Source organism: Aphelocoma coerulescens, chromosome 4A (genome assembly GCF_041296385.1).
Source record: "Aphelocoma coerulescens isolate FSJ_1873_10779 chromosome 4A, UR_Acoe_1.0, whole genome shotgun sequence".
In the NCBI taxonomy this organism is placed as follows: Eukaryota; Metazoa; Chordata; class Aves; order Passeriformes; family Corvidae; genus Aphelocoma; species Aphelocoma coerulescens.
In genome coordinates, this window is record NC_091018.1 from 19,378,988 (window position 1) to 19,404,298 (window position 25,311).

The following is a 25,311-nucleotide window of genomic DNA, read 5'->3' on the forward strand; positions in this document are numbered from 1 at the left end:
GTTTCAGAATGTCATATTAGTTGATTTGGGTGGGATTTTGTGGGAGTAATTCTTGTTCATTTGTCAATAAAGTTTTCAGTCATTAGCTGTTATGATTAAGGAAACTAAAAGGAGGAAAAAAAAGGCAAATATACTTACAAATTTATATTCCTTTTTTCTTATATCCTATGTTGCTTTGTTATTTATTTCTACAGCTTTAAGGGTATATAATCTTAGTGAATTTTTAATGTTAAATGATCTGTCTGAAATTTCTGCCTACTCATAATGTATTTTAAGAACAGATTCAAGTCTGCATCTCCTGCTAAAGCATTCCATGTAAAACAGCATTGAAATAAGGAGCAGAAAAGCAGCTTCAAAGCCATCCCTGTTTCTGCCAGCTCCTAGACTGTTCTAATTTATGGCAGCTTTGCAGTGCTGGTCTAATCCATAACCTTAAGCCCAGTATCTGAGTTTTCAGCTGTGTGGCTTCCTGCTGGCTCCACAGAGGCCCTGAGTTGGCTGCAGTGGGAAGAGGTGGGACAGGGCAGGAAGGAAATGTCCCTGCCTCCTGCTGTGGAGGCCTCTGGTAATTTTTGGAGAGCTGCAGAGATCTCTCTTGCATATTCCTGTGGTTGGGGAGATTTCTGTATTTATAAAGACATTGCTAAAGATAGAGATACAGTTCTGTGTTATAAAGTAGATGTAGCATTTCCCTGCTCTTCTCTCCTTCTCCCTCTCCTAGCTCCTCTTTAGTGTTCCATACTCAGCTGACAAATGTCCCAGCCATGCCCATCTAGTCTGGTGTGCTGGCTCCTCTCTGCATTCGGGCTTGTTTCTTTTACAAAAATCAGCTCACACAGTGACCCTTTCCCCATCTCCATTGGAGTCCCAGCTGCTGTTCCTGGCTTTGCACAACCTCAGCACGTGGCTGTAGCTGCCCAGGTTCCTGCAGTGCACATCAGTGACCTGGGTCATTTTTGTAACCTGGTCAAGGTGTTGGGCTCAGTAGCAGCTCTTGACTGGGAGCTCTGCTCCATGAATTATATCAAGGGTTGTTTCCCTTGATTTTCTGTGTTTTTACAATTGAACATGGCCTTATGTTAATGTGAGAGGAAGGAATGGAAGCCCCTGGTCTCCATACTCCAGCTCTTTCATTATTTCTGTGCCTAGTTCTGCCCTTATTTTTCTCCTGCTTAGGTAAACAGTCACAGACCTGAGAAGCTGTTTTCCTTTGACTGTGAATATTCCATCAAGTGTCTAAACATTGGATTTTACTGGGGTTTTATGTTGATTTTGGTTGTTTGGATAGTTCAGTTGAACAGATGTGCAAGTCTGCTCCAGATAATGGGGCATCATCATTTTAAATTCAGGTGATGAAGCCTCTTCTGGATTCTGAATTGTATTAATTTAATGCCTGTTCAAAGTAGAGCTACAAGCCTGGGAGAACCTTCTTCACTAACACCAAACCTACAGAATTTGGTGTAAACAATTCAGCAACTGAAGCTATCAATAATTCTGGTTGCATAATTTGTATTTTTTTTCTTAGCATTACCACATTATCAATGAAAATGCTTTTTTTGCACCTGGAAATGGAATCCTTGGGTGTTAACATCATGATAAATGCTGAAGACATTTTTGTCTATAGCCTTATGGCATCACATGCTAACATAAGGAGCATCCAGCTGAAAATTGTAATTTTTATAGGATTAATTGTGTCAGGGTGGATGTGGTGTTGATTTACCTAGGAAATGGATGGAAAAAAATGTTCAGACTGGAAAGAAATATTCAGCTGATGTTCTAAGATCCACAGATATGCAGCCATCAAACAAAAGCCTGTTTAATTTTCAAACAGACCTTGAGCCATCTAAATAAGTCATGGTTTGGGACCTGTTCTATCCATGGAAGATGTTTTTTAGGTTAAAACAAATGTAAAAGGCTTAGAATGCTGAGGGCATTGCCTTGCAACTGCTGCTTCTAATGCATGCTGAAATCTAATGAATTGCTGAAGCCCAGTTGAGATTTAATAAAGAATTTCTTGTTCTCTCTCTTTCTTTCCAGACTTGCTACAAGTATTACATGAGTGATGACATTAGTCGTGACTCGGATGGGATGGATGAACAGTGTAGGTAAGTGTACAAAAACTGCAGAGTGTACAAAAACTGAAGTAACACCCACAGCTCTGCTGGTGTCTGGATCCTTTTTCTTGCAATCGTGATGTTAATAACAAAGACAAGTACATAAGAGCTGAATGAACAATTATTTGTCACCAAGAAATACTCAGCCCCAGGGTTCTTCTGACTGTTTGGTTGTTGTTTTAGTAATGAACAGGCAGACATTTTATAAAGAAATCTAATAACAAACACTTGTAAGATACCACATTTTTAATTAAATAGCATGCCACCTTCCGAACACCTTAAAGGTGGGGATAGAATCTGGCATTCTAAACCTTGTGAGCCTCAGAAACTCAGTTCTCCAGATGCATCTCCCACTTTTGAAATGCTAAAGCACTTCTTTGTCCTTATGTCAAATACCTAAACGTGTAATTCAGTCAAAATTGTGCAGTCTCTGGTTTCTGTGAGCTTATTGTCCACCACTTTCCAGTCTTCATGTGCTCCTGCAGTAGTAATGTATGAGTTAAGGCTACAAAGGCCTAAGCTTATTAATTTTGCTGTAAAAGAAATCACAAATTTCCATAAGAAACAGGGAAAATAAGATTTAATTAATTTTTTCTCTTCTTTAAAGAATTAAATCAGTGCTGAAATTGTGTTTGAAAATTACTGACCATTTCAGCTTTGTGAAGTGTTAATGTAATACATGAATTTTCTGACTTGGCAATTCTCAATTGAGCTTTTCAGGCACGCTTTCAATAACGGTTCCAAGTAATGGATATCTGTTCATCACTTGAACTTTTAAATATGTGAACTTAGGAATGTATCATCTTGTTGATGTGTGGAGACAAGACTCTTACCATTCTCAATGTCGTTGCAGGTGGTGTGCTGAAGGTGGAAATTTGATTTGCTGTGACTTTTGCCATAACGCCTTCTGTAAAAAGTGCATTTTGCGCAACCTGGGCCGAAAGGAGCTCTCGACCATCCTGGATGAAAATAACCAGTGGCACTGCTATATTTGCCATCCAGAGCCTCTGTTGGACTTGGTCACTGCGTGTGACAGTGTCTTTGAAAATTTGGAACAGTTACTTCAACAAAACAAAAAAAAGATGAAAGTTGAAAATGAAAAAAGTAAAATATATGACCACACGGTCAAGTTTTCTCCAAAGAGAAATAATGCAAATTGTAATGGGGAAGAAAAAAAACTAGATAATTCATATTCAGGTTCACTAACATACTCTTATAAAGCACTAATGGTGCCAAAAGACTTGCTTAAGAAAACAAAAAAACTGGTTGAAACGACAACAAATCTGAATTCTAGCTTTGTAAGCTTTTTGAAAAACGCTGCAGAAAATGTAGAAATAAGCCCAACTGTGCAACTGTGCCAGCTGAAAGCTTTTAAATCTGTGCTGAGTGACATGAAAAAAGCTCATCTGTCACTAGAAGAAGGCCTGAACCTGGAGATTCAAGCATTGAATGTTAAAATCAAAGATAAAAATACCAAAGAGAAAAAAACTGAGGTTAGATCAGAAAAAAATGAGGTGAAAAAAGATGAAGGAAAGGAGCATGTGGCATTAAAAGAGGATGACGCTGTACAGACACAGAAAAAAGTTGTGTCGGAGCGGCCTGACAGTGAGCCCATGGATCAAAGTGTTCCCTCAGTGGAACAGACAGATAACAAGGCAGCTCCTGGGGAAGAGAAAAAGTCTGGCAGAAATGAAGAACCACAGTATGAGCCCAACAGTACAGAGGCTTTAGACATGGATATTGTGTCCATCCCCTCGTCTGTTCCTGAAGATATTTTTGAGACTCTGGAATCTGCTATGGAGATTCAGATGCCATCAGATGAGCAAGACAGTGGAAACACAGCAGCAGATCATGAGACTCTAAATCCAAATACAAAATTGACCACTCCTGTGAAAGATAGCAAAGGTGGTACCAAGTTAAAATCATCAGCTAAAGGAACAAAAGAATTGATTGTAAAATTGACTCCTGTTTCCCTTTCAGAGTCCACAGTTAAAGCTGAAGATGAAGACAACAGTCTAGAAAAGGACAGTAAAGATGTTGATGCATCTAAAGATGTTGATGCATCTCAACCTAGAGCAGCAAACTGTGATTCTGTAAAACAAAACCATAATGTTGGCAGCGAGCCCTCCACGGAGAACGAGGCTGTGCCCGTGGAGGACGCGGATCTCCGGAGGTCGCCGCGCGTCAAGACCACCCCGCTGAGGCGCCCCACGGACATCAGCCCCCTGACATCCAACTCAGAGGAGGACAGCAATGACACGAGCAATGAAAAACGGAAGAGAAAATCGTCCAAGCAACCAAGGAGGAAAAACGATAAAAGAAATTCTTCTGACAGCACTGCTGATGGTCCTAGTCCTAACAAACTTTCCAAATCCAAAAAGCCATATGACTTAGATCACAGCTCAGACTCTGATGAGATGCCAGCTGTCCTTAAAGAGGCAGGGATGATGAGTCGCAGCTCCTCAGACAGTGAAAGCAACAGCGAAGCGCCAGCAAATAATCAGAAGACTTCAGATTTTCAAAAGAGTCAACCAGTAAAGGATGAAAACGGGAAACGAAAAAGGAAAAGTTCCAGTTCCGGTTCAGATTTAGATGCTAAAAGAGGCAAATCAGCTAAAAACGCTGCTGCTGCTAAAAAGAAACGACAAAACTACTCAGATTCTTCAAACTATGATTCTGAGTTGGAAAAAGAGATAAAAATGTTGAGTAAAATTGAGGCTGCAAAAAAATCGAAGAAAACATACTCCCAAAAAGATGATAGTTATGATTCCTCTGAAGAAGAGCAGAGGAAAAAAGTAAGCAGTAAGAGAAAGGTAAATCTGAAGAAGAAGAGAGGTAAATCTTCTGAAGATGATGATGCTGAGAAGTCTTCCCCAGAGAAGGAAATTAATCACTCTTCTAAAGATAAAAAAACGGGTAAGAGGTCAGCTGCTAAGGAGAAGATAAACAGAGACTCTAAAGAAAAGTCTGCAAAAGGAAAACACGATGAGTCTTCTGATGTTGAGAAGTCTTCGCTGGAGAAAGAGGAGAGTCCTGAAGTTAAGAAAAAGAAGGATTTGAAAAAGAAAAAGGCACAGGATGATTCTTCTTCTGAGAGTACTGAGAAATCGGCAAAGAAAGAGCACAAGTTGGAGTCTTCCAAAGACAGACTCAAGAACAAAAAAGGATCAGAAAGCAAAGCAAAGAAATCTGAAAAACTGAAAAAGAAAGGTTTGAAGAAAGAACAAGATGATTCCTCTTCTGATCTTGATAAGTCATCTCCAGAGAAAGGAAGCAGCAATTCTTCTGAAAACGACAAAATTAAAAAGGAACCCGTGTTTACAGAAAAGAGGAATTTGAGAGAGAGAGTAGCTAAAAGAGTGCACATTGATTTATCCTCTGATACTGAGAAATCTCCCCAAAAAGAGGAGAGTTCTTCTGATGATGCCGTGAGGCGTAAAAAACGAACTGAAACGAAAGAAAAGAAAAAAATAAGCCAGAAAAAGAAAATTTCCAAGAAAGAACAGAACGACTCATCCTCTTCTGATGAGGAGTCCTATGAAGACACTAAGAAAAAGATTAAAAGAGGATCAGTAAAAGAAAGTAAAAAGAGCAACTTAAAAAAGAAGGTGGCAAAAAAGAAGGTGGTTGTCACTTCCTCTTCCTCATCTGATAAGGAAGAAAATGATGATCAGAATTCCACAGGCGATGGAAGCAGCGACGAGCAGAAGATCAGGCCGGTGACCGAAAGCTTGATGCTGTCTGCTGATGCAGGATTTTGTCAGTCATCAGGTGTGCAAAAGATGTTCATCTACACATATTAAAATATAAACAGAGGAATTTTGTAAGGTTTGGGTGACATTTAATAATGTAGAAGCAAAAAACGCTCACCAGTAGGGAATCGTGCATTTAAATGTTTGCAGCCTGTCGGGTTTTCTGATACAGATTTGGAAGCACATCTTGTAAAGTTCCCTTCCAGCCAAACTATCCTGTGGCTGTAAGATTCCATGATTTCAGTGTGTGCAGCTTGTACCTTGAGGAAAAAAATGATGTGACTGTAAATGGAGGTGCTTTGGGAGCTCCAGGCAGTATTTGCAGCAGGTACTGCCTTAAAGTCCAGCTTTCCAAAGCCTGGCCTTTACCTCACCTGCCCTGGGACTGTTTAGCAGAAGCTGATTTGAAGGAGTAGATAATGTGGTGAACTCAAATTTATCACCTCCTGTTCTGTGCACTGGAGGTGACTCTGGAGATGTGTGGCACTGTAATATACATTTAAAAATCAAGTAGATGATTTTTGTGCCTCACAAGAGCCATGTAGGCTTAGAACAGCTACTTAGAAATCTGTCATTGCTTATTGTTTTCCTATGTTGTGTCTCTGTGCCGATAATACTGGGACTTGTAGAGCTTTTCCTTGACTGCTGCCTTAGCAATGTTTTCCCCAGTGATGTCACTGCAGGAGAAATTGCAGATAATTCATGGTTTGCATAATAATGAACTGGCTCTTTGCATGTGGTTGCTGCCACAGCCATTAAACTCTCCTATAGACAGACAATTGATGGCACTCAGTGACAGTGTTCAGCATCACTGGACCATCAGAGAAAAATGCCTTAGAAATGGAGTTGCTCATGTACAGTTCATGGACTTGGTATTGAAATGGCCCAAGAGGAAAAAGTTGGTTTTAATATATCAGCAGGTGTCTGAGGCAGTGGGAACTGTTGTTTCATTTGCAGGTCACAAGTGGAAAGATTGGGTGATTATTGGAGAGAGGGATAGCAGGGTACAAATGATCAGGTCTGTGGTGTGGGATGATTGACAGTAGAATTAGACTGAGAGAGAAGTGAGTTGGTTTAGACTGGAGACAGAATGCTAAAAATGGGGTGTCTGAATTTCTGTCTGCAAATCAGCTCATGGGCAGTTTTAGGGGAGGCTGAGCTGGATGTGTGCCCAAAGCATGAGAGGCAGTGGATACAGCATTTAGCAAGGAAAACTGATACAGATACTAGAAGAAGTGTTCTTAAACTGAGTGTGGTCAAAGCTTGAAACTGGTTGCCCTGCTGAACTTTGGAATCCCTGTCCTTGGAAATGCTTGAAACTTCACTGGCCAAGACCCTGAAATAACTGACCTGACTTTGGAGTTAGCTTTGCTTTGATGGTGGATTTGGAGTGGAGCATGTCCAGATGTCTCTTTCAGCCTTAGTTATCACTTGCTTCTATGAAATTCTGCCAATGTTAGAGTATTTTCAGAGGAGAAGAATGTGCCCTTTCTCTGCAGTCTGCTTTTGGTTTAATAGGTGAATTAATAAAGGAGTCTGTTCTGGGTCTGAATAAGCTGTGTAGATTGATCATTGAATGAGACTTAGGATCTGGTTTAATCAACAGGATGCTTTTATTTATCCAAATGAGGGACTTTCTGTGATCACCTTGGAGTGTGCCTCTTGCAGCCTAGTTTTAGTCCAGTCCTCCAGTCCCCACAGATAGAAAATAAACAGAAATTATGGATGAGGGAATCTCAGCTCGTGAGGATTGTGAGGTTTCTTTCCCTAAGCTTAATTTTACTACCTAGCAGATTTATCTGATGTGCATGCAAGAAAAACAAGAGAGAAAAGCAAGGGGACAGGCCTGGGAATGTGCTAGAAACAATCCAAATTCCTCAGTCCAGCCAGGAGAGTGCAGAGGCACTTCAGGGCAGGCTTCACACTGTGTTGTTCCTTCTCTGTCATGTGTCCCACGCTGTTGGTTTCTATGTCCTTTGTATATGGGACAGTGCCATGTAGTGCAGCTGAGTTTGGATATTTGCAGTAAGGATAGCATGTGGAATTCTCAAAATACAACTCTTTACACACACTCATGGTCTGAAAGCAAAAATAGGAAGGATTAGTGTTCTCCAGTACTTCCTTATGGCAGCCCATGGGCCTTGGGAAGCAGTTCTGTCCTGTATTTGTTTGTGCCTTCTTTTCAGTTTGCCAAACTCACTAGTGGAGCTTCTGACAGAGCAAATAATTTCTTAGGGCAAATAATTTCTTAGGTAACTTCTTTCTGATTCCTAGGTAGAGTAGTTAGTCTCTGTGTTTTGGTGTAAAATCCCAAATTCACAGTTTGTAATTAGGAACGAGTTGCAAGTTGTGTGTAGCAGCAAGCATAATGTGCATTGAAAAACTACATTTATTTTTATATGTCAAGACAGGTAACTGGTAGAAAAGTGGTATTACCAAGCTGTTTATAAATTGGGATTTTGATGGAGATGTAGTTCACGTGTTGTGTTGTTCATTGTGCTGTCGTGTACTGTTTGTTGCCGGGTTTACATGTACTGAGTGTTTTCTCTTGGGCTTTTTTTGCAGGAGATGAGGGAGAGGCTCTATCAAGGACTATCCCAATGGAGGAGGAGGAAGATGATGATGATGACGACCCTGAGAATAGGTATGATACCCTCCGTAAGGACTTAGAAACGATTATAACACACCCTAGGCGTGGGCGCAAACCGGCGCAACGGAGGAGCAAGCAGGTGGTAAAAAGCACGGCTGCCTGCCCGGTAAAGACTCGCTCACGGGCCTCCCGCAAGTGTGAACACGGGGCCAGAAAACAGAGGCCCAGAGCCAGAAATGCAAAGCAAGTGTTTAGAAGTGGTAGCTGAGACACCTGGCTAGGGGGTGTTCTCAAGGCACTGCAGCACTGTCCCGCTGGGGTTCCCGGTGCGAGTGGGAGGTTGGTGACAAGGATCTTGCAGGCAGGTAAAAAGCTGCTGCTGCTAAATGTGAATTTCAGCTAGTTCTGGGAGTAGAAGGTGACAATTTGCATCTGTGCAATATGCAGTGCTGCAATATTTTCAGAATGAATTTGGTTATTACTGTTACTTAATATGCTTTTTTAATTGAAACACTTTTCTCAATAAAGAGAGAGCACAAATGTGGGGAAAACCATATTAGATATTTTCAGCTGTTAATTCAACTGAGTTTTAATCCACTAAAAAGTACCTAAAGTGATTAATGTGAGTTAAGGCCATGATTCTACAAGCACTGTGCATAGGCTCAACTGGTATCAAAGAGACTAATTATATATTTTAAGTCTTTGCATAGATATTTTCAGAATTGTGGCTTACATGTATTGCTTCAGTTTTGAAATCAATAAAAGAGAATCTCTGTAAGATACAGTTAGCTAAGACATGTCATATTTTACCAGTAACATTGTAGCTTATCAAAATTAGCTTGGCTAGAAATGTAAAAGCTTCGTTTCCTAAGGAGTAAATGCACAACATGAAGTATTGCTCAGCTCCAAGCCACAGTTTCTTTTTGGAAGTCACTGTAGTTAGACTGAAGAGCTGTTCAACAAATTTTTATACAGTATTTCAGAAACTGATTTTTTTTTTTTGGTTTTGGCCATATAGCATGTGTGGGACCAGTTGCTGGTGGAGTCTTTTTCTGCTTCTGAGCCTTACTAGTTTAGAATGTGGAATCCTTGTTTCACAGAGTTGTATGTTTGGATATGTGGCTGAAGTAAATTTTAAAAACACTGTTTTATATCCTTTACGGACCTCAGTTTGGCATCAAAATGCTGCTGCTGAATTAGTTCTTGTGTGTTTTTAGTCATCAAATTTAACCCAGTAATTCAGCTCTTTAAAGAAAGATGCTTTTTAGGGACTTGACAGCACAGGGTCATAAGCAGAACATGTAAACTTCGGTATAACAAGATTTTTTTTAAATTCTGTTTTCATTTCAGTCCTGTTTTAATTATTTTAAATTTTTTTTTCTTCTTTTTTTTGTTGTTGTGAGTTTCTGGTTGATAACTAAACCAATACACTTTTGTCAGAAGTTCAGTATTTACCACACAGACGTTTCTGACAGAACTCACTCTTGAGTTTGAGCTATATTGGGAAATGAATGAACTTAATTGATAACAAACAGTAATACAACTTCGGGCTTTAAAAATCAGTTTCTGTACTTTGTTTTGAAGCTGCCTCTTTGTTAAGTTTTTATTTAGGGGATCTTTTGAACATCTATTTATGAGATGGGGAGGTATTTTGTCAATAAACAGTGTTGTCAACCTTCAGACATGTTAACTGGTAATGCAGTCTGACTTTACCTTAATCATGTGTTGTACTTGGCACCAAAATCAGAGCTATAAACTGTAAAAAGATGGAACAAATTTCAAGAAGTTAAAAACTTGTTCTTCTGTTTACTCAACACCAAGTGTTTAAATAGTTTACCTACTGATTCAGAGAAGTTGCCTATTTTCTTCCAGGCCAAAGAGGATACCTAGTACCTGCTGGGTGTTTGTAGTGTGGGAACTCTCCTGTTTGCAAGTCTCTAGTTTAGATGTTCTGTTATTTGCATACCTGGGGATGTGCATGACATGAATATTGATAGTCTTGAAATCATCTTTGCCAAAATGCAATATCCAAGTGGGTCATACTATGCCATACAGTGCTGTATGCTTTCATCTTCTGTTGTGTAACTATTATTGGTCCTTCTGATCTTTTAAATGGTACTGTTTGATATGTTTGCAGTAGTTCTGTTTATTAAGAAGTTAATAGTGTATTTAATGCAGAATGCCTTTAAGTATTTGATGGTTACAATAAATTTTTGTAAAACGTTTTTCTTGTCCAAGCATTTAATTTAATACAACTCTGACAGCTTGAAAATCAGCCTCTTCCAACAAAGACAGCACAGTATTTAGAACAAGGTGTTTGGCAGTTTTCACTCATTTTTTTTAGACATGTATGACATTTCATCCAAATATTAATTTCTTAGAATATATTTTAAAGGGTTCTGAATTTTCTAGTAGTATCCTGAAGGCCCATTTAAGCCAGTAGTGCTCTAGCTGGAATTCTGGTGGCTTTTATTAGCCACATTCCACCATCCTCCCCCACCCAAGGGCTTGTTTCAGGCAACCTTATTTCTACATATAATTAGTAGGTATTTATGAACACTGAGTGTGAGTTGATGTAATCGAATTGGTAATGAAACATCACAATAATGAACTAAAATTTAAAATCATGGCTTTTTAAGAAAAGTGATTTTTACAGTGGTAGCATTGTCTCACCAAGATTTTGAACAATCTCTAAAAGAGTCCATTGTATTGGCACTGTGAAATTCATGAACAAGAGTGGTGCAAATTACCATGTGGGCTTAACTCCACATCATGAGAGGCTGCACCTACTGTTCCAGTTCTGCTGCAATGTCTGAAGGAGCTTTTAAAGTAGTCCTGCAGTGTAACTAAGCAACCCCTGGGTAACTTCCAGTTTGCCTGTCTTGTGAAAACTCCTCTTTTAGCACGACTTAAAAATCCATAGTAATCAATTCATTATTTAGAAATGTATTCTTCTGGTGGTGTTCTTACAAAGGGGAAATACCTTTGAAGCCCAGTCAATACAAAATTGTGCATATGTGCTATTATTTGATTCTAGAGTTGGTTTTGTGTGTCCTGGTTGAGGTTGCAGCCCTGTTCTGTAAGGCACTGTGTAAATGTGTGTTGGGAGAGTGCCCTTCATACAAATGTCATGATAAGTTTAGATAAGATGGAGTGGGGCAACATGACATGCTCCAGGTCACAGCAGATCAGTGCAGGAATGAGTGAAATGCAGGGATTTTAAAATTTTATTTTGTTTTTTACTTTATTTTTTACCTGAAACCCCATGCTGGAGATCATAGGGCTCTCTGTGGCTCTTAATTAAATCCATTGGTGGTGCTCAACTGAATGGCCAAGAATCCTTTATGTCCTTGACCTGAGTAAATATTACAGTCCCTTTTGATTTACATGGTTCTCTCTGGAACAATGTGAGTGAGGGAATGTTCACACTATCATAGCTTGTTTGTCTTGCTGCTATTAATGCAAATACTGAAATGTTAAAGCTACCATGTGAAGTTTCTTAGCTTAGAAACCTGATCACTTTAAATGTGTTATGATAAAGTAGAAATACGATGTGTTATCCTGGTCAACATCTATTGTAGTTTAATATAAAACCAGCTTCCAGAGCCCAGTACTCAATTTATTCTAATTCATATAAGCCAGTTGTTGCATCAGTCATTTGTCACATGCATTTACAAGGCTTAATCTCTTTGGGTCTAATATTGCTTACACTTACCATTCTTATCAGATCTGTAGTTAATTAAAAATGGGCATCTCTTAAATCCTGAACGTCTTAATAATGTCTCACATTTTTAGCCCAAATGAAATGCGTTGAAGAAAATGCAGCTTTTCTCACTAACAAACAGTCCCATCTCAGTTTGGTTGCAAGTGGTTAAGTCTTTGTCCTAGATAAAAAATAGGACTAATTTTCTATCGTAGCCACAACTTTTTAATCAATATTGCTATAAATAATTAGAAACTAATCAGTTTACCTAATCTGATTGTTGGTTATGCTGATGATTAATAGGAAAATGAGAGCATCTTCTCTTTATGGATGGTAGATTTTGTGCATGGTCTTTTTAGGTGTTAGATACATTTGCTGTTTTCTTTTCCTCTTAAAAAAATACTTCATTAAAGAACAAGTAAAAATGAAGGTCTTGTTTTGCTAAGAACCAAAGTCAGCCTTTTAAAGGTGACTTGTATAGAGGTAAGTACTGCCATCCACAAGCTGTGTTAACTTTGCTAATGCACTTGCCAAAATAAGTCAAAGGCAGGACTTTCAGGCTTCAATTTCAATTTTTTTCCAGGCCTTTTAGTTTTTTTTTTTCTCTTCCAAAGCTTGGGGTTTTTATTAAACAAGAGGAGTAGCCAGAGCGCTGCTCTGTGTGTTTTCTGGAGTACAAGTCAAGGGTAATAATTTATGTTAAAAGCTGTTAAAGGGAGGCCAACCTGTGACATTCCAAGTTTCATTTTGAAGAAAAAGTTCTGACTATTAAGAGATGGAAGAAATATAGTCTGAATTTCTTACATGAGGAGCTGTTTATTTCTGTTGCTCTTACACATGATGTGCTGGGTCTTAGAAAAATCAACAACCAATCAAACCCTAGGTCCCTTTTCTAAATATCCTCTGGGAGGACCTAATGCAAAAAGCATTTGGAAGAGGATGTTACTTTTCTGTGGACTTAAGTAAGTTTTCATTGGGTTCATGCTGTGATCTCATGATAGATGTGGAATTGAAGTTCTCCAAGGGTACTGCTTGGTAAAGTTTTAATCAGTTTTTTCTTCACAAGCCATTTCTCAAGAGAGAGGGGGAGGGTGTGTTTTGGATGCTGATGGATGGTCTGACTCACTGAACAATCTGAAATGTTTATTAAACTATTTTGCTTCCATCTTTTAGTAATAACTGAATATAAATTAGTGTGAGAGTGTTTTTAAGAAATAACACTATTGCTCAAAAATTAGAAAATACTGTGTGGAGTGTCAGGAAAGATAGCTTGGGAAAATACCCTTAGAAAAATTCTTTTGTTTTGGCGGCACATTGCAGGCTGGAAAATGAAATATTGATTGTTAAAAGCCTATTTTATGGTGCTCTGTAGAAGCAACAACTCAGTTTTCTGGTGTATAAGAAGCTTTGCTTGAGGGATCCCCGTTCCTTTGCCATTCCCAAGTGAAGCCTGGATTGTGGTTCAGTTCCATGGGTTTCAGTTCCATGTTGTTTTGACTGGTGTGAAAGCTTTCCCATCCTGAACTATGTATACACAGTATACATTAATTCTCCCAAAAGGCAAGACAGATGAGGTTTCACCTAGAAAACACATCTTTCATTTAAAATGGATGACCTCAGAATGAAAACTACAGTATTCCTGATATAAATGAGGAAGACCTGGTTTATCCTTTTTCCTCCTGGAAGTACAAGTACTCTGATAAGTCCACTATTTTCCTGTGCTTTTGACATACCATTTTATATCCTGCCTTGGATAGACTCAGGCAAGATGTTTGTGTTACAAGTGCATGTAAACAAATCATTTTTCCATAGTCACTTGTGCATTAGCTGGAAGCTTTCTTGTTCTGCAGTGAAGCCATGAGAAGCTGAGTGGACAGTTTGTGGAGCAGGAAATAAGATGATAATTTTTATCTGAAATTCAGGTCCTGTAGTGTTGGTCAGACTTTTTGGGTATAAGCACATAAGGGTTTTTGCTAGAGTTGCTGTAAGGCAAGTGCTTGTGGTTAGTTACCCAGATAGACCATGAATAAAATGAAATCTCTAAGTCTGTACATTTTATACCCATTTCCAGTCTGCTGTAAAGCAGGAAACTTCTCTTCTAAAGAAGCTTTATACAAACCTGCTTTCTAAAAGCGAGTCAACACATCACATTTAATGTGAGATTTTTGCTGATAGATCCTGTCTTGCCACAATGACTTTTCATCACGTGTCTTTTTTTTTGTTCAGCTTTCAGCCCTTTTTTTGAAGTTCTGAATGGTGTAGGATTACACTTGTCATTCATAGATTTACTTGAACAATGGAATAAATAGTGTTTTCTGTTTTACTTCAAAGAATTGCCAAGAAAATGCTTTTAGAAGAAATCAAAGCCAATCTTTCCTCTGATGAGGATACGTCTTCAGATGAGCAGCCGGAGGAAGGAAAGAAGAAACCTGCAAAGCAAACTGAAAACACAGGAGATGATGGTAAGCACCAAAAAGCATCTGGGACAAAATGGTGCTGTGGCACCTGCCATGATTTCAAGGGTCACTTGGGAAAATGATGGTTGTTAAAGCTTTCAGCAAAAAATATTATTGAGGTTGATGTGTATTTGCCACATAGAGGCCAACATATGTGGTCATGAGGATTATCATCTCTTTTAATCTCCTGTATGTTTATTTTTTTGTTACAGTCTGATTTTTGTAAGCAATTAAGAAGTCCTTGGGGTTTGTGAGGGATAATCTATACAGAACAGTAAGTTCTGCAAGTGCACAGGGGAGATTTGGCTAACACAGCCATTGGAACAGGCATTGGAAGCATTCAGGCAGTGTGAAATACTTAACATTTGAGGAAACTGGTATGTTGTTGCTTGTAATTCCCTGGAAATGCACAGGATTTAGCCGAAATGAATTCAGATTTTAATTCTTGCCCAATTTATGTAAGATAGGAAAGTGACTGGTATGTATGTGGTACTGACTCTTCTGTGTGACAGGAGAGAATGAAAAGGAAGACAATAAGTCTGAAAAGGAAGAAGGTAATTCTGAGTCGGATTCAGAGGAAGAAGAAACATCCAAGAAGCCCAGATACAGACACAGACTGCTGAGGCACAAGCTCACCGTGAGTGATGGGGAATCTGGAGAAGAAAAAAAGGTGGTGAAACCAAAAGACAAAAAAGAAGGGGGGAAGCGCAGAAATAGAAGGAAAGGTACATAATCCACATCTTTTTTTTGGTCTTAAAAAGTACTTGCTTCTATAAAATAAGTCCAGAGCTTGTCAGAATGGAGATCTCAACCTTTGTGATTTTAAAATCCCTGTATAAACTTCCTGGTATATGAAATCTAGAATTCCCTTATCTTTGTGTGATAAATAGTTTTGTTTGAAATGCTGAATACAGTTGCAGCTCTCTCCACTTACTGTGTCCTCTGAATTGGATTAATCTTGTGGAGTCTTAGAATATCCATCTTAAACAGCACAGGCAAGCCCCAGGATGTCTAATTTGGGAAAATCAGTCTTGTCCTTTAAGTAATTTCTCTCTTGGACTGGCAGTAGTGCCTGAGGAATGTGTCCATGCTGGGATTCCAGTGGAGCAGGCTGGAGCTGAGCAGCAGATGGCACTGTGAAATGAGCCTGGGCTGGGGGCTGGCTTTATTATTGCAGGCAGCAACAAAGAACCTGTGGGGGTTTCCTGGCCAGGAAAGATGTTCTGGGCTTTACCTGTGTTGCACTGATGCCAGCCAGCTTTTGTGGTCTTCCACAGAATAAAAGATGCAATGTGATTTGTTTAGCATTTTCCTCTGTGAAAACTCTTCTGTTTATCTGTTCGCATATTCAAGTTTTTCCTCCATATGGGATTAAAACTCTACCTCCAACATTTCTTTCAGGGGGAATAACTGTAAATTACCTTTGAATTAATGTGCAAATAAGAGGCAGCTCAGGATTCTTTAGCCCTCAAGCAGAACAATGTATTTGATTTCAGTTTGCATTTTTTAGCCCTGTGTTATTAATGTTACCTTTCCCCATGTATACAGAACAACCCATGTTTTAAGCCTTGTCATTCATAAAACAATTAAACTTTCCACTGTGTTCAAGGTCAAGCTGAAATTAAAGGTGTTAAATGCCATGCTGGTGTCTTAATTACCTAAAAATGCCACTGATAGCTCCTCAAAGTACTTAGGAGAGTATTTCCAATGCTGCTTTTTAAGGCGCATTTTTAATTGCTTTTTGAGGCAGTTTTGAGCTTGCATTACCTGAAGAAATGCCAAGCCATAAGTGCAGTGATGTAATTTCAGATGTTGTTAGTAAATAAGGGTCCTTTCTTGAAGTATGGCTATAAAATGGCATGTGAAGCATTTGAAACAAAAGCTTCTGTTTAACTAAAAATCATCTTTTGTTTTCTGAAGTTCCATACTGCTCCCCATGGTTCTCCTCCATCATATAATGCACTCTCTCATTTGCTTGTAAAATAAATGTAGATGTTCATGCATAAAGACCTCAAGGCTTGTTGGCACAATAAACCATCCACCAGGACTCAGCTAGTGCTTAAATTTTAACCTTTTCTTCTCTGTACCCCTTTTATCCCTCTTGCTCCTTATAAATATGGGTTTAATGGGTCCCATATTGTCTGAAACCTTGGCAGTGCTTGTTGCTCTTAACCAGTTTGTTGTACAGTGAGGAGCTGCTGGCTTTGCAGCAATACTCACCATGAAATAAATGCTGGTTTCTTTTTCAAGTGAGCAGTGATGACTCGAATGACTCTGAGTTCCACGAGTCTGCAGTGAGTGAGGAGGTCAGTGAGTCTGAGGATGACCAACGACCAAGGACAAGGTATGAATAAAACTGAACTGTGCTTGCCCTGTGTTTATTTGGGGTTTTAATAATACAGTTTAGGCAGGGAGATGGTAAAAGTTAAACACTTTGGAGCAGTTCTTAAAACCCCTGATGATACTTAGGTATAGGAATTATAGAACATTAATTTATTTTGCAGCAAATGGGGGAATTTGGAATTTGTACCACAGTGGGGGGTACACAACAATTTGATGAGCCAGTACAAGAAAAGATCAACAAAAAATGGACATTTTTATGTCAAATACATCACTGTCAGCTGGTGGATTGCAGTATAAAACCACTGCTTGACAGTTCTGAGATTCTGTAGGGTTTTCTCATTGCTGTGTGTGTCCAGTGGGCTGAGGGGCAGGAAGGAATTTGGAAGTCAGCCCTAACTGCACAAAAAGAGTGCATATTTTATTAATTAATGATGTAGTACTTCTACCATTGTTTTTCAGCGAGGCAGTGGATTATTATGGTTTATCAGTAATATTGCCTTTTTGTATTTTCATAGATCAGCCAAAAAAGCTGAGGCAGAAGAAAACCAGCGCAGCTACAAACAGAAAAAGAAACGAAGGAGGATAAAGGTTCAGGAGGATTCATCAAGTGAAAATGAGAATAAGGTGCTGTATCATGTTTTGAAGGAATAAATTGGGAGTTGCTGTCTCTTCTGCCAGCTGCTCAGGGTATCTCAAACAGCTCTGCACAAAGGACAGTAAAAAATCAAAACTTTTCTCAATGTCAGTTCAGGCTAAAATTTGTAAAGTGCCACCATTGTGGAGGTAAAACATTATGTTTAACTAAAAATTTTTCCTCTCTGCATCTTGATAAAAATTCTTGATATTGAAGTAAATGGAATTTTTGATCTAAATGTAGGTGAGACAAATTGTAGATTAAAGCTTTAGTAGTGTTGGGGTTTCTTGTCCTGTGTGATGGAGGTAAGGGCTGATCTGATTTAGCACCAGTATAACAGAAAATAAGTGCTTTATTAATAATTATTAGCTACTATTAAATGATAACAATGCCTCCAGTACTGCCTTTGCACAGCTGGGCTTATCTTTGGTATCTCAGAATACATTACAGTTAAGGTGGCACTTCTTTTGTCATACTTTTAAAAAGACATCTTTTTTCTTGTTAGCTGAACTTCACCTGTGTGTATAAGAATTTCTGGGAGCTTGTCTAAGAAAGAAGGGTTTGATGGTCTGTGCCATAATTTTCCTGCTAATGTGTACTTTATTTAATTTCTAATAGAGTAACTCTGAGAATGAGGACAATGATGACTCAAAGTCTCCTGGAAAAGGCAGGAAGAAAATAAGAAAAATTATTAAAGATGATAAACTTAGAACAGAAACACAAAATGCACTTAAAGAAGAAGAAGAAAGAAGAAAACGTATAGCAGAGAGAGAACGGGAGAGAGAGAAACTGAGAGAGGTATGGTCTGATTTCTCTGTAAAATTCTGTGAACTTGAATTCCTGATCATGTTTAAGATGATAAATTTCAACATCAGTGTAATTTGATGGGTAATTTTTGAAAACTGCTTACATGCAGCCTTGTAAGCCACAAGTTTTATCTGCAGTTTCCTGCAGGTTGACCTTGGTAAGTTTTATTTGATCCTGTGATCTTTAGAAAGGTGTTTCAGTTCCCTGCTGCTTCACTTCAGTGCCAGAGTAAGTTGTGAGGCAGTAAAGAATTGAAAGTTTCTCTTTACTAAATAAATTATGACTTCCAGTTCTGCTAAATCTGATGTGTCTCAAATGCTGGGTGTTATTTATGTGAGAATATTCCTCTGGTGCCCTGGTTCTGTTTGCAGGTGATAGAGATCGAAGATGCTTCACCTCTGAAATGTCCCATTACAACTAAGCTGGTTTTAGATGAAGATGAAGAAACCAAAGAACCATTAGTGCAGGTTCACAGGAGTATAGTGACCAGACTGAAACCACACCAAGTAGATGGTAAGGGAAGAGTTTAAAGGAAAAAAATTTAAATTTTTCTCTCCAGGGGCACAGCACTTTATGCAGACTGAATTAGAATAAAAACTCCTTGGCAGGTAAAACCAGGACATTTTCTCTTCTCCCTGTCCCCAAGATCAGTCAATCTGCATCCTCACAGTAATGTTTTCCAACTCAGTTGCCACATCTTCAGAGAAACTGTGAATTAATCAAATTCGAGACAAAGATCATCCCACATACAACCCACTGGACAGAAATGAATCAATAATTATCCTGACAGCTGCTTTCCTAAGAGTTATCATGATCTCAGTGATCACAGCTGTCTCTTATCGGGTGAACTTTAATAAAGTGAATGTTTAATCAGAAAACTTCAATTATTTCCTTCAGGTGTTCAGTTCATGTGGGATTGCTGTTGTGAATCTGTAAAAAAAACCAAGACATCTCCTGGCTCTGGCTGCATTCTTGCTCACTGTATGGGCCTGGGGAAAACGTTACAGGTAAGAAACAAAATTGATTTCTGTGTAGCTCCCTTGCAACTCAGAACAAGAAAATAAATACAGCTGGTAGGAGAGAGGCTCAAGGAACCTGTTTCTAAGACAGTGTGATAATTGTAAGCAGGTTGTGTTTTTTACTATCTTCCTCATTTGTTTTCCCTTAAGTGGTTTATTTCCTTGACTGTTTTTAAATTAATTTGCTGCTGATAAAGTACAAGTTTATCAGATTTGGTGGTTTTTATTTTGTAATGCCAGACTTTGTTTCTAAAGTTAGATGCTGGTGGGTTTGTGGGGGTTTTTGGAGTGACACAAAGCTGAGGATGATCAGAGGGACCGAGGTCACTTTTGGTATGACCAGTTCAGGCAAACCGAGCTGCAGCTGTGGTTGGTGCTGGTGCACAGCAGGTTTTTAACTCCAGCTCCAGCAAATATAAAAATTTACTTTGTTTAGGGATATTGGGGTGACAGACACGGTATTTTGACAGTCTGTAGTTCTACAGAACACTTTGAAAATCACCTTTGAAAGGTGTATTTTTACACACTTGATTCTAGCGTAGGTGGTGTAGTTCTTAGGAGTTAATCACAGCTTTTAGTGGAGATTTGCAATGCTTTGCAGAACTGTTGTGGAGGGGACTTTTTACACCTACACTTTATACACCATATAGTTTGATTACATACTTCACAGCAGAGGGTATTTTTATAGTGATCCAGATGTGTTAATGACAGTAATTTTGGCTGCAACTTCTTGATAATCAAAGAAAGTCATAGTTAGAAACATATATCAATATAACCCATTTTAAAGGCTGGTGTTTGAAGCTGAGGTAGTTGGTTTTTTCTGCAGGTGTCCATCTGCCAGTCACTCTGCTGTGCTCTGTGATGCCATTTGCTGTTTAGATCTTAAAAGAGCTGAACCACCACAAGTTCTAGGAGACTTTGCAAACTGCAAAGAGATCAGGGAAATCAGGCAGCTGGGGACTTGCTGGCCAGGACAGAGGACTTTGGTCATGAGTCTTCCTGAGTAGTTTGGCCTTACCACAGAACAACCAGTAACTCCTTTTGTTTCAAAAGCACTTTGTTGCCCAGTGTTCCAAGCACGGTCATGCAGTTTGAAATTCCTCTGAACAATTTATTAAATCAGAGTTGCCAGGTACCAAGATTTTATGCAGAAGGAACTTCTGCTGTTGTGCATTAGAAGTCCAGTGGGAGAGCTGGAGCTGCCATGGGATTGCTGACTCTTTTCTAATCCTGCCTTTGTTTGCTGCTGCTCAAAGCAGGCAGCCCAGCAGGAACACTGAGTGACACCAAAAGATTTTTGGGTTTTTTCCAGGTGTTGTCATGTGCAACATACAGCTAGGCTGGCTGCAGGGTGAATCCTTGGAAAACATTGCCATAACCTGCTGCAGAACTCTTCTGAGAGAATTTGGTTTGAAATACCTTGAAAAAAGCCTGAGAAACTGCTTTAAGACTGAAGTTCAGTTCTGAGAAACTTGACTGTGAATTTATGTTTGAGGAGAGTGTTGGGAGAAAGCTTAAAAATGACCTGATAGAAATAATTAATTTATGAAAATGATTGGTGAAATGTAAAGGGAAGGTTCTTTATTTATGAAATCCTTCAGCAGTTCAAAAGTGGATCTCAGCATGTGAAGGATGTGTGCAGCCATGTAACACAGAGTAAGGAGTGTATGAACTCCAAAAACACCTGTATGAAATTTTAACCAGTGAGTTGAAACAGGAAAAACATGTTTAAACCAGGCTGTTGTTGGTAATTTAATTACATAATTGAATAGATACATTTATCTTTCTTTCCTGGTGTTTATTTGGTGTTCTGCCTGTTTTTTTCTCTTGCAGGTAGTAAGTTTTCTCCACACAGTCTTGCTATGTGACAAACTGGATTTTCGGACAGCTCTGGTCGTGTGTCCACTCAACACTGCCTTGAACTGGCTGAATGAGTTTGAAAAATGGCAAGAAGGTTTGGAAGATGAGGAAAGACTAGAGGTAAAAGGCTTAAAAAGAGTTCTTCATGAAATAACTGAATGATTTGCATAATTGGGAAGTTCCACCACTCAGAGTACAGGCTAAGGAATGCACTTTATGTGAAAATTCTACTTCGTGTGTTGTAAGTATTAAAAGTTGGACCATTTTTTGAGTATTTTAAGAGGAATTAAAGCTTTTTTTTTTTCCCCTTTGGAAGGTCTGTGAGCTGGCAACTGTGAAAAGGCCTCAGGAGAGGAGCTACATGCTGCAGCACTGGCAGGACGAGGGAGGTGTGATGATCATTGGCTACGAGATGTACCGAAATCTGGCCCAAGGCAGGAATGTGAAGAGTAGAAAACTTAAAGAAATATTTAATAAAGCTTTAGTCGACCCAGGTAAGTGAAAATTAATACAGGCTGTATAGATTGTACTTCCAGGAGTATGTATATGAGGAAAGAAAAATAAATCAGATTTTCTTGGTTGGCTTTTGCTGAGTTACAGAAATTTGTGCAGAATCTCCCCCATCTGCTTTTGTAAATAGATTTCTGTAAGTCTTTTCTATTAAATCAAATACAAGGAATATATTCTGGAAACTTCTCCTATTAAGTATTTTTATTTGCTAGCATTGCTTACTTTGCACAGTAATTTGAGGTGTCTATTGAGGATCCAAGGCTGTTTTAATCTGTTAATTTGTTACAACCACAAGCTGTTTTGTCCCTGATGGAAATTTACCATTAAGGGTGCAGCTACACATGAAAATAGTAGACAGTGTACCTTAGAAGTGTGAAAAACAAGTGTTAATGAAGCACTAATTAAGGGAATGCAGGTAAAGCAGGTAATTATTTTTTCAGTCTTGAGAAACAGATGTCTGCTTTGAGCTGAGCTGAGCAAACTTATTGTCAACATGTATGGAAGCACTTGAAGGTATTCCAAGTTAATATAACTGATTTCTCAGGTGGTCACCAAAAAAGGAATAAAAATTTTAGGGTTAGGAAGGTTCACCATAATAGCAAAATTTCCTTACAAATTCTGAACTGGCAGCTGATACCTGAAAATAACTTAGGGTTATGCAGGATGTCTTAAAAACTGGTTTTAAAAGGCACCTTTGCTGTACTGTTGGTATTTCTCCTTGAGAATGCAAATATGGAAGGCAAAGTAAATGGAGGTGGGTTTTCTTGGATCTTAATAATCTGACTGGACTTTACATTCACAGTGTGGGATTGATTTTATTTTTTTTTCCCTCTTTCTGATTGATAACTGTACTTGGTGAACTTGATTTTGTGAAGTTTCCTACTAAAGTAGGGCTGTGAATTCTGTTCTAACAGACAAAGAGATTATTTTAAGGGGAAAAGTAACTTTGTGATTATTGGCATTGGCCAAGTGGAATTGGCATCTCCAGCTCTGCAGAAAGGCTGCTTGAGCAGCTAAAACCTTAATTAATTTTCTGCCAGCTTGACTAAGTCCTACAGTGGCTGTGGAGTCAGGGAAGCTCTAGTACAGCAGCTGATGAAATATTTTTGTTGATATATAATGTGATCCCATACACATTATTTAAGGAAATGTACTTCTTGCCAATGGGTTTTTTGACTCCTCCTACCTAAGCTGTAGATACAACAAAAAAAAACCCCAACAATAAACCAAACACCAAAAAAGAGGGGGGAACCCTGTGCTGTCAGTGCTATTCTGTATCTGATTTTCTCAGGATATTGCATTTATTGAGAATATTGCCAGGAAAGTCAAAGCAAAGGGGATAAAAGGTGTGAATTGCTGTGTCAGAGTAGTGGTGACAGGACAGTAATTTTGTGCTCAGTGGGTCATGTTCTGCTGCAGTGATGGAATAGTTTTATACAGTGATTGATTGTTGTGGGAGTTTTCCCTGGTGGAAAGTGTAAGGAAGGGCAAACATTAGGGTTGCTACTGTGTGTCTTTCCAGCAGCACTGTCCCTTCATGGATTTGTGTTCCTGTAACCCCAAAAATGCTGGACTCTGGGATGTTGGACAGTGCAGTGCTAGGAGGAGACAGTGACTGGTGTAATGTGCCCTGTCCCATCCCATGCTTTTACATCCTGCTGTGTTGCTGTTCTCCTTCCAGACCTCTTCAGACACTGGGACAGAACAGTGTTTGGGATTAGGTCATGGACTTGTGTAGATGTAACTGGGTTTGGAAGCTGCAGCCCACTGAACCTTACAGATTCTGAATAATTCCATATGAACATGGAGCCTCCTGTTCTCTTCTCTTGGTAGGAGGGAATCAGACCATTAGGAAAGTCAACCTTGAAATAACTCCTTAATTATTTTTATAGAGTCATGGAAACTTTAAGGTTGGAAAAGACCTCCAAGATTGAGTGCAGACTCATGCCCACTAAACTGTGCCATGATCTTTCACATTACTCATTTTCTGAATACTTCAGGGATGGTGACTCCCTGGGCAGATCCTTCCATGCTTAACCACTCTTTCAGTGAAGAAATTTTTCCAAATACCCAACCTGAACCTCTCCTGGCACATCTTGAGGGCATTTCATGTTGCCTCATCTCTTTCTCTATTTTAACTAATTGCAGAAAGATAGAAATGTCCATGTGTTGCTACCCACTAATTTTTGGAGCCATTTGGATTGGCTAAATGGATGAGAATGTGCATTGCAAGATTCTCATTTGATTTTTGCTCTCCTGGTGAGTCAGTGTGGACAGTTGCAGGTTCCAGTGCAGGAGAAAGCCATGTGCTGCCTTGCTGCTGGGACTGGAGATAGGGAAACCTTGGCCTCTGGGAGCATTTCCCATTTAAAAAGTTGCAAATTTGGTATTTAAGTGCTAATTTAATGAGATGTGTCTGGTGAATACTGCTGGGGTAAGACATACTATATAGAAGAAGCTTGTGTTGCATTGTTAAGGGGACCAGAGGGGAAAAGTTTAGCCAAAGTTTATGGGTGGAGAAGTGATTTCATTAATTACCCAGCTCTGCTACATGGAAGAATGGCAGGATTATATACACATGCAGGTTTTCCAGGCTGCTTCGTGCCACTGCTGAAGAGCTGTTGGTTATTGATCTGCTGTGCTCTGCTTGTAGCACTTCAATAACTTTTTTTTTTTTACTTGTTGCTGCTCACAAAAATTCTGTCACTGTTTAACTTGGAAACTGCTCTTTAATTGACAGTTGTATAAAGTTCTTGTAGACTTCAGAGGAACAGGAGAACTGTGTGTATATATATCTCTATATCTCTCATTTATATATTTCAATATATTAGCATATGCAAGTACAGTAAGGATGAGAAGGTGAAGACTGTAAGGAAAGATTGCATGAGTAGGACTGTTTAGCCTAGAAAAAAAACAACTAAACTGACACATTTTCCACCATTTAGAAGCTGGTTAATGAAAGGAGTGTTATCAGTTGGTTTTGACATCATTTGGGGAAAGGAAAGGGCAGAATTTATTCAGATTTGCAGCAACTTGGGTATTATTGCACAGTGTTTTAGCAAGAGAGAGGCTGTGGAGTTTCCCACTTCTGTCAGGTCTGCCCCTTTCTCATAACCCTTATCTCAGATGGAGAAAATGATCTAAATGATCCCCTGAGGTCCCTTTAAGTTTTACATTCCTTATCATATTTTGAGGAATGTTCTGTCCATAATGATTTGCATTTGTGTTTTTAAGAGCAAGGGAAAAACCCCACACATTTATGAAAATCCCTGCTGCTGAACTGTAGCCAAGATGTTAGTTCAAGATATCAGTGCTACATGCCTGCCAAACAAACCATGAATAATTGTACTAAGACTGGGTTTTTTTCATATTTTTACTGTCATTCACTTACTCTAAACAACAGGTTTTGAGATGGTTTTGTAATTTAATTTCTTTAACTTCATGTGAATGAATCAGTCTTTAATGAAATGAGGACCAGAGAAAGGATCTGTCACTGCTGGAGATGGTTATATAAAATTAAAGG

At 38.9% G+C, this 25,311-nt stretch overlaps 1 protein-coding gene across 7 annotated transcripts in view; it reads left to right on the forward strand.

Moving 5' to 3' along the window:
* ATRX (ATRX chromatin remodeler) overlaps positions 1-25,311 on the forward strand; it is a 66,090-nt gene that overhangs the window by 20,959 nt on the left and 19,820 nt on the right. For all 7 annotated transcript variants that reach the window (XR_011150994.1, XR_011150995.1, XM_069015664.1 and 4 more), the window contains 12 exons: positions 2,038-2,105; positions 2,968-5,885; positions 8,432-8,510; positions 14,491-14,621; positions 15,128-15,340; positions 16,866-16,959; positions 17,474-17,582; positions 18,211-18,390; positions 18,771-18,912; positions 19,297-19,406; positions 21,252-21,398; positions 21,595-21,772. Coding sequence is in view for 5 of the 7 variants with exons in the window: in XM_069015664.1 (XP_068871765.1) it covers positions 2,038-2,105; positions 2,968-5,885; positions 8,432-8,510; positions 14,491-14,621; positions 15,128-15,340; positions 16,866-16,959; positions 17,474-17,582; positions 18,211-18,390; positions 18,771-18,912; positions 19,297-19,406; positions 21,252-21,398; positions 21,595-21,772 (4,369 nt within the window). In the remaining 2 variants the exon portion in view is untranslated. The remainder of the gene's footprint in view (positions 1-2,037; positions 2,106-2,967; positions 5,886-8,431; positions 8,511-14,490; positions 14,622-15,127; positions 15,341-16,865; positions 16,960-17,473; positions 17,583-18,210; positions 18,391-18,770; positions 18,913-19,296; positions 19,407-21,251; positions 21,399-21,594; positions 21,773-25,311) is intronic.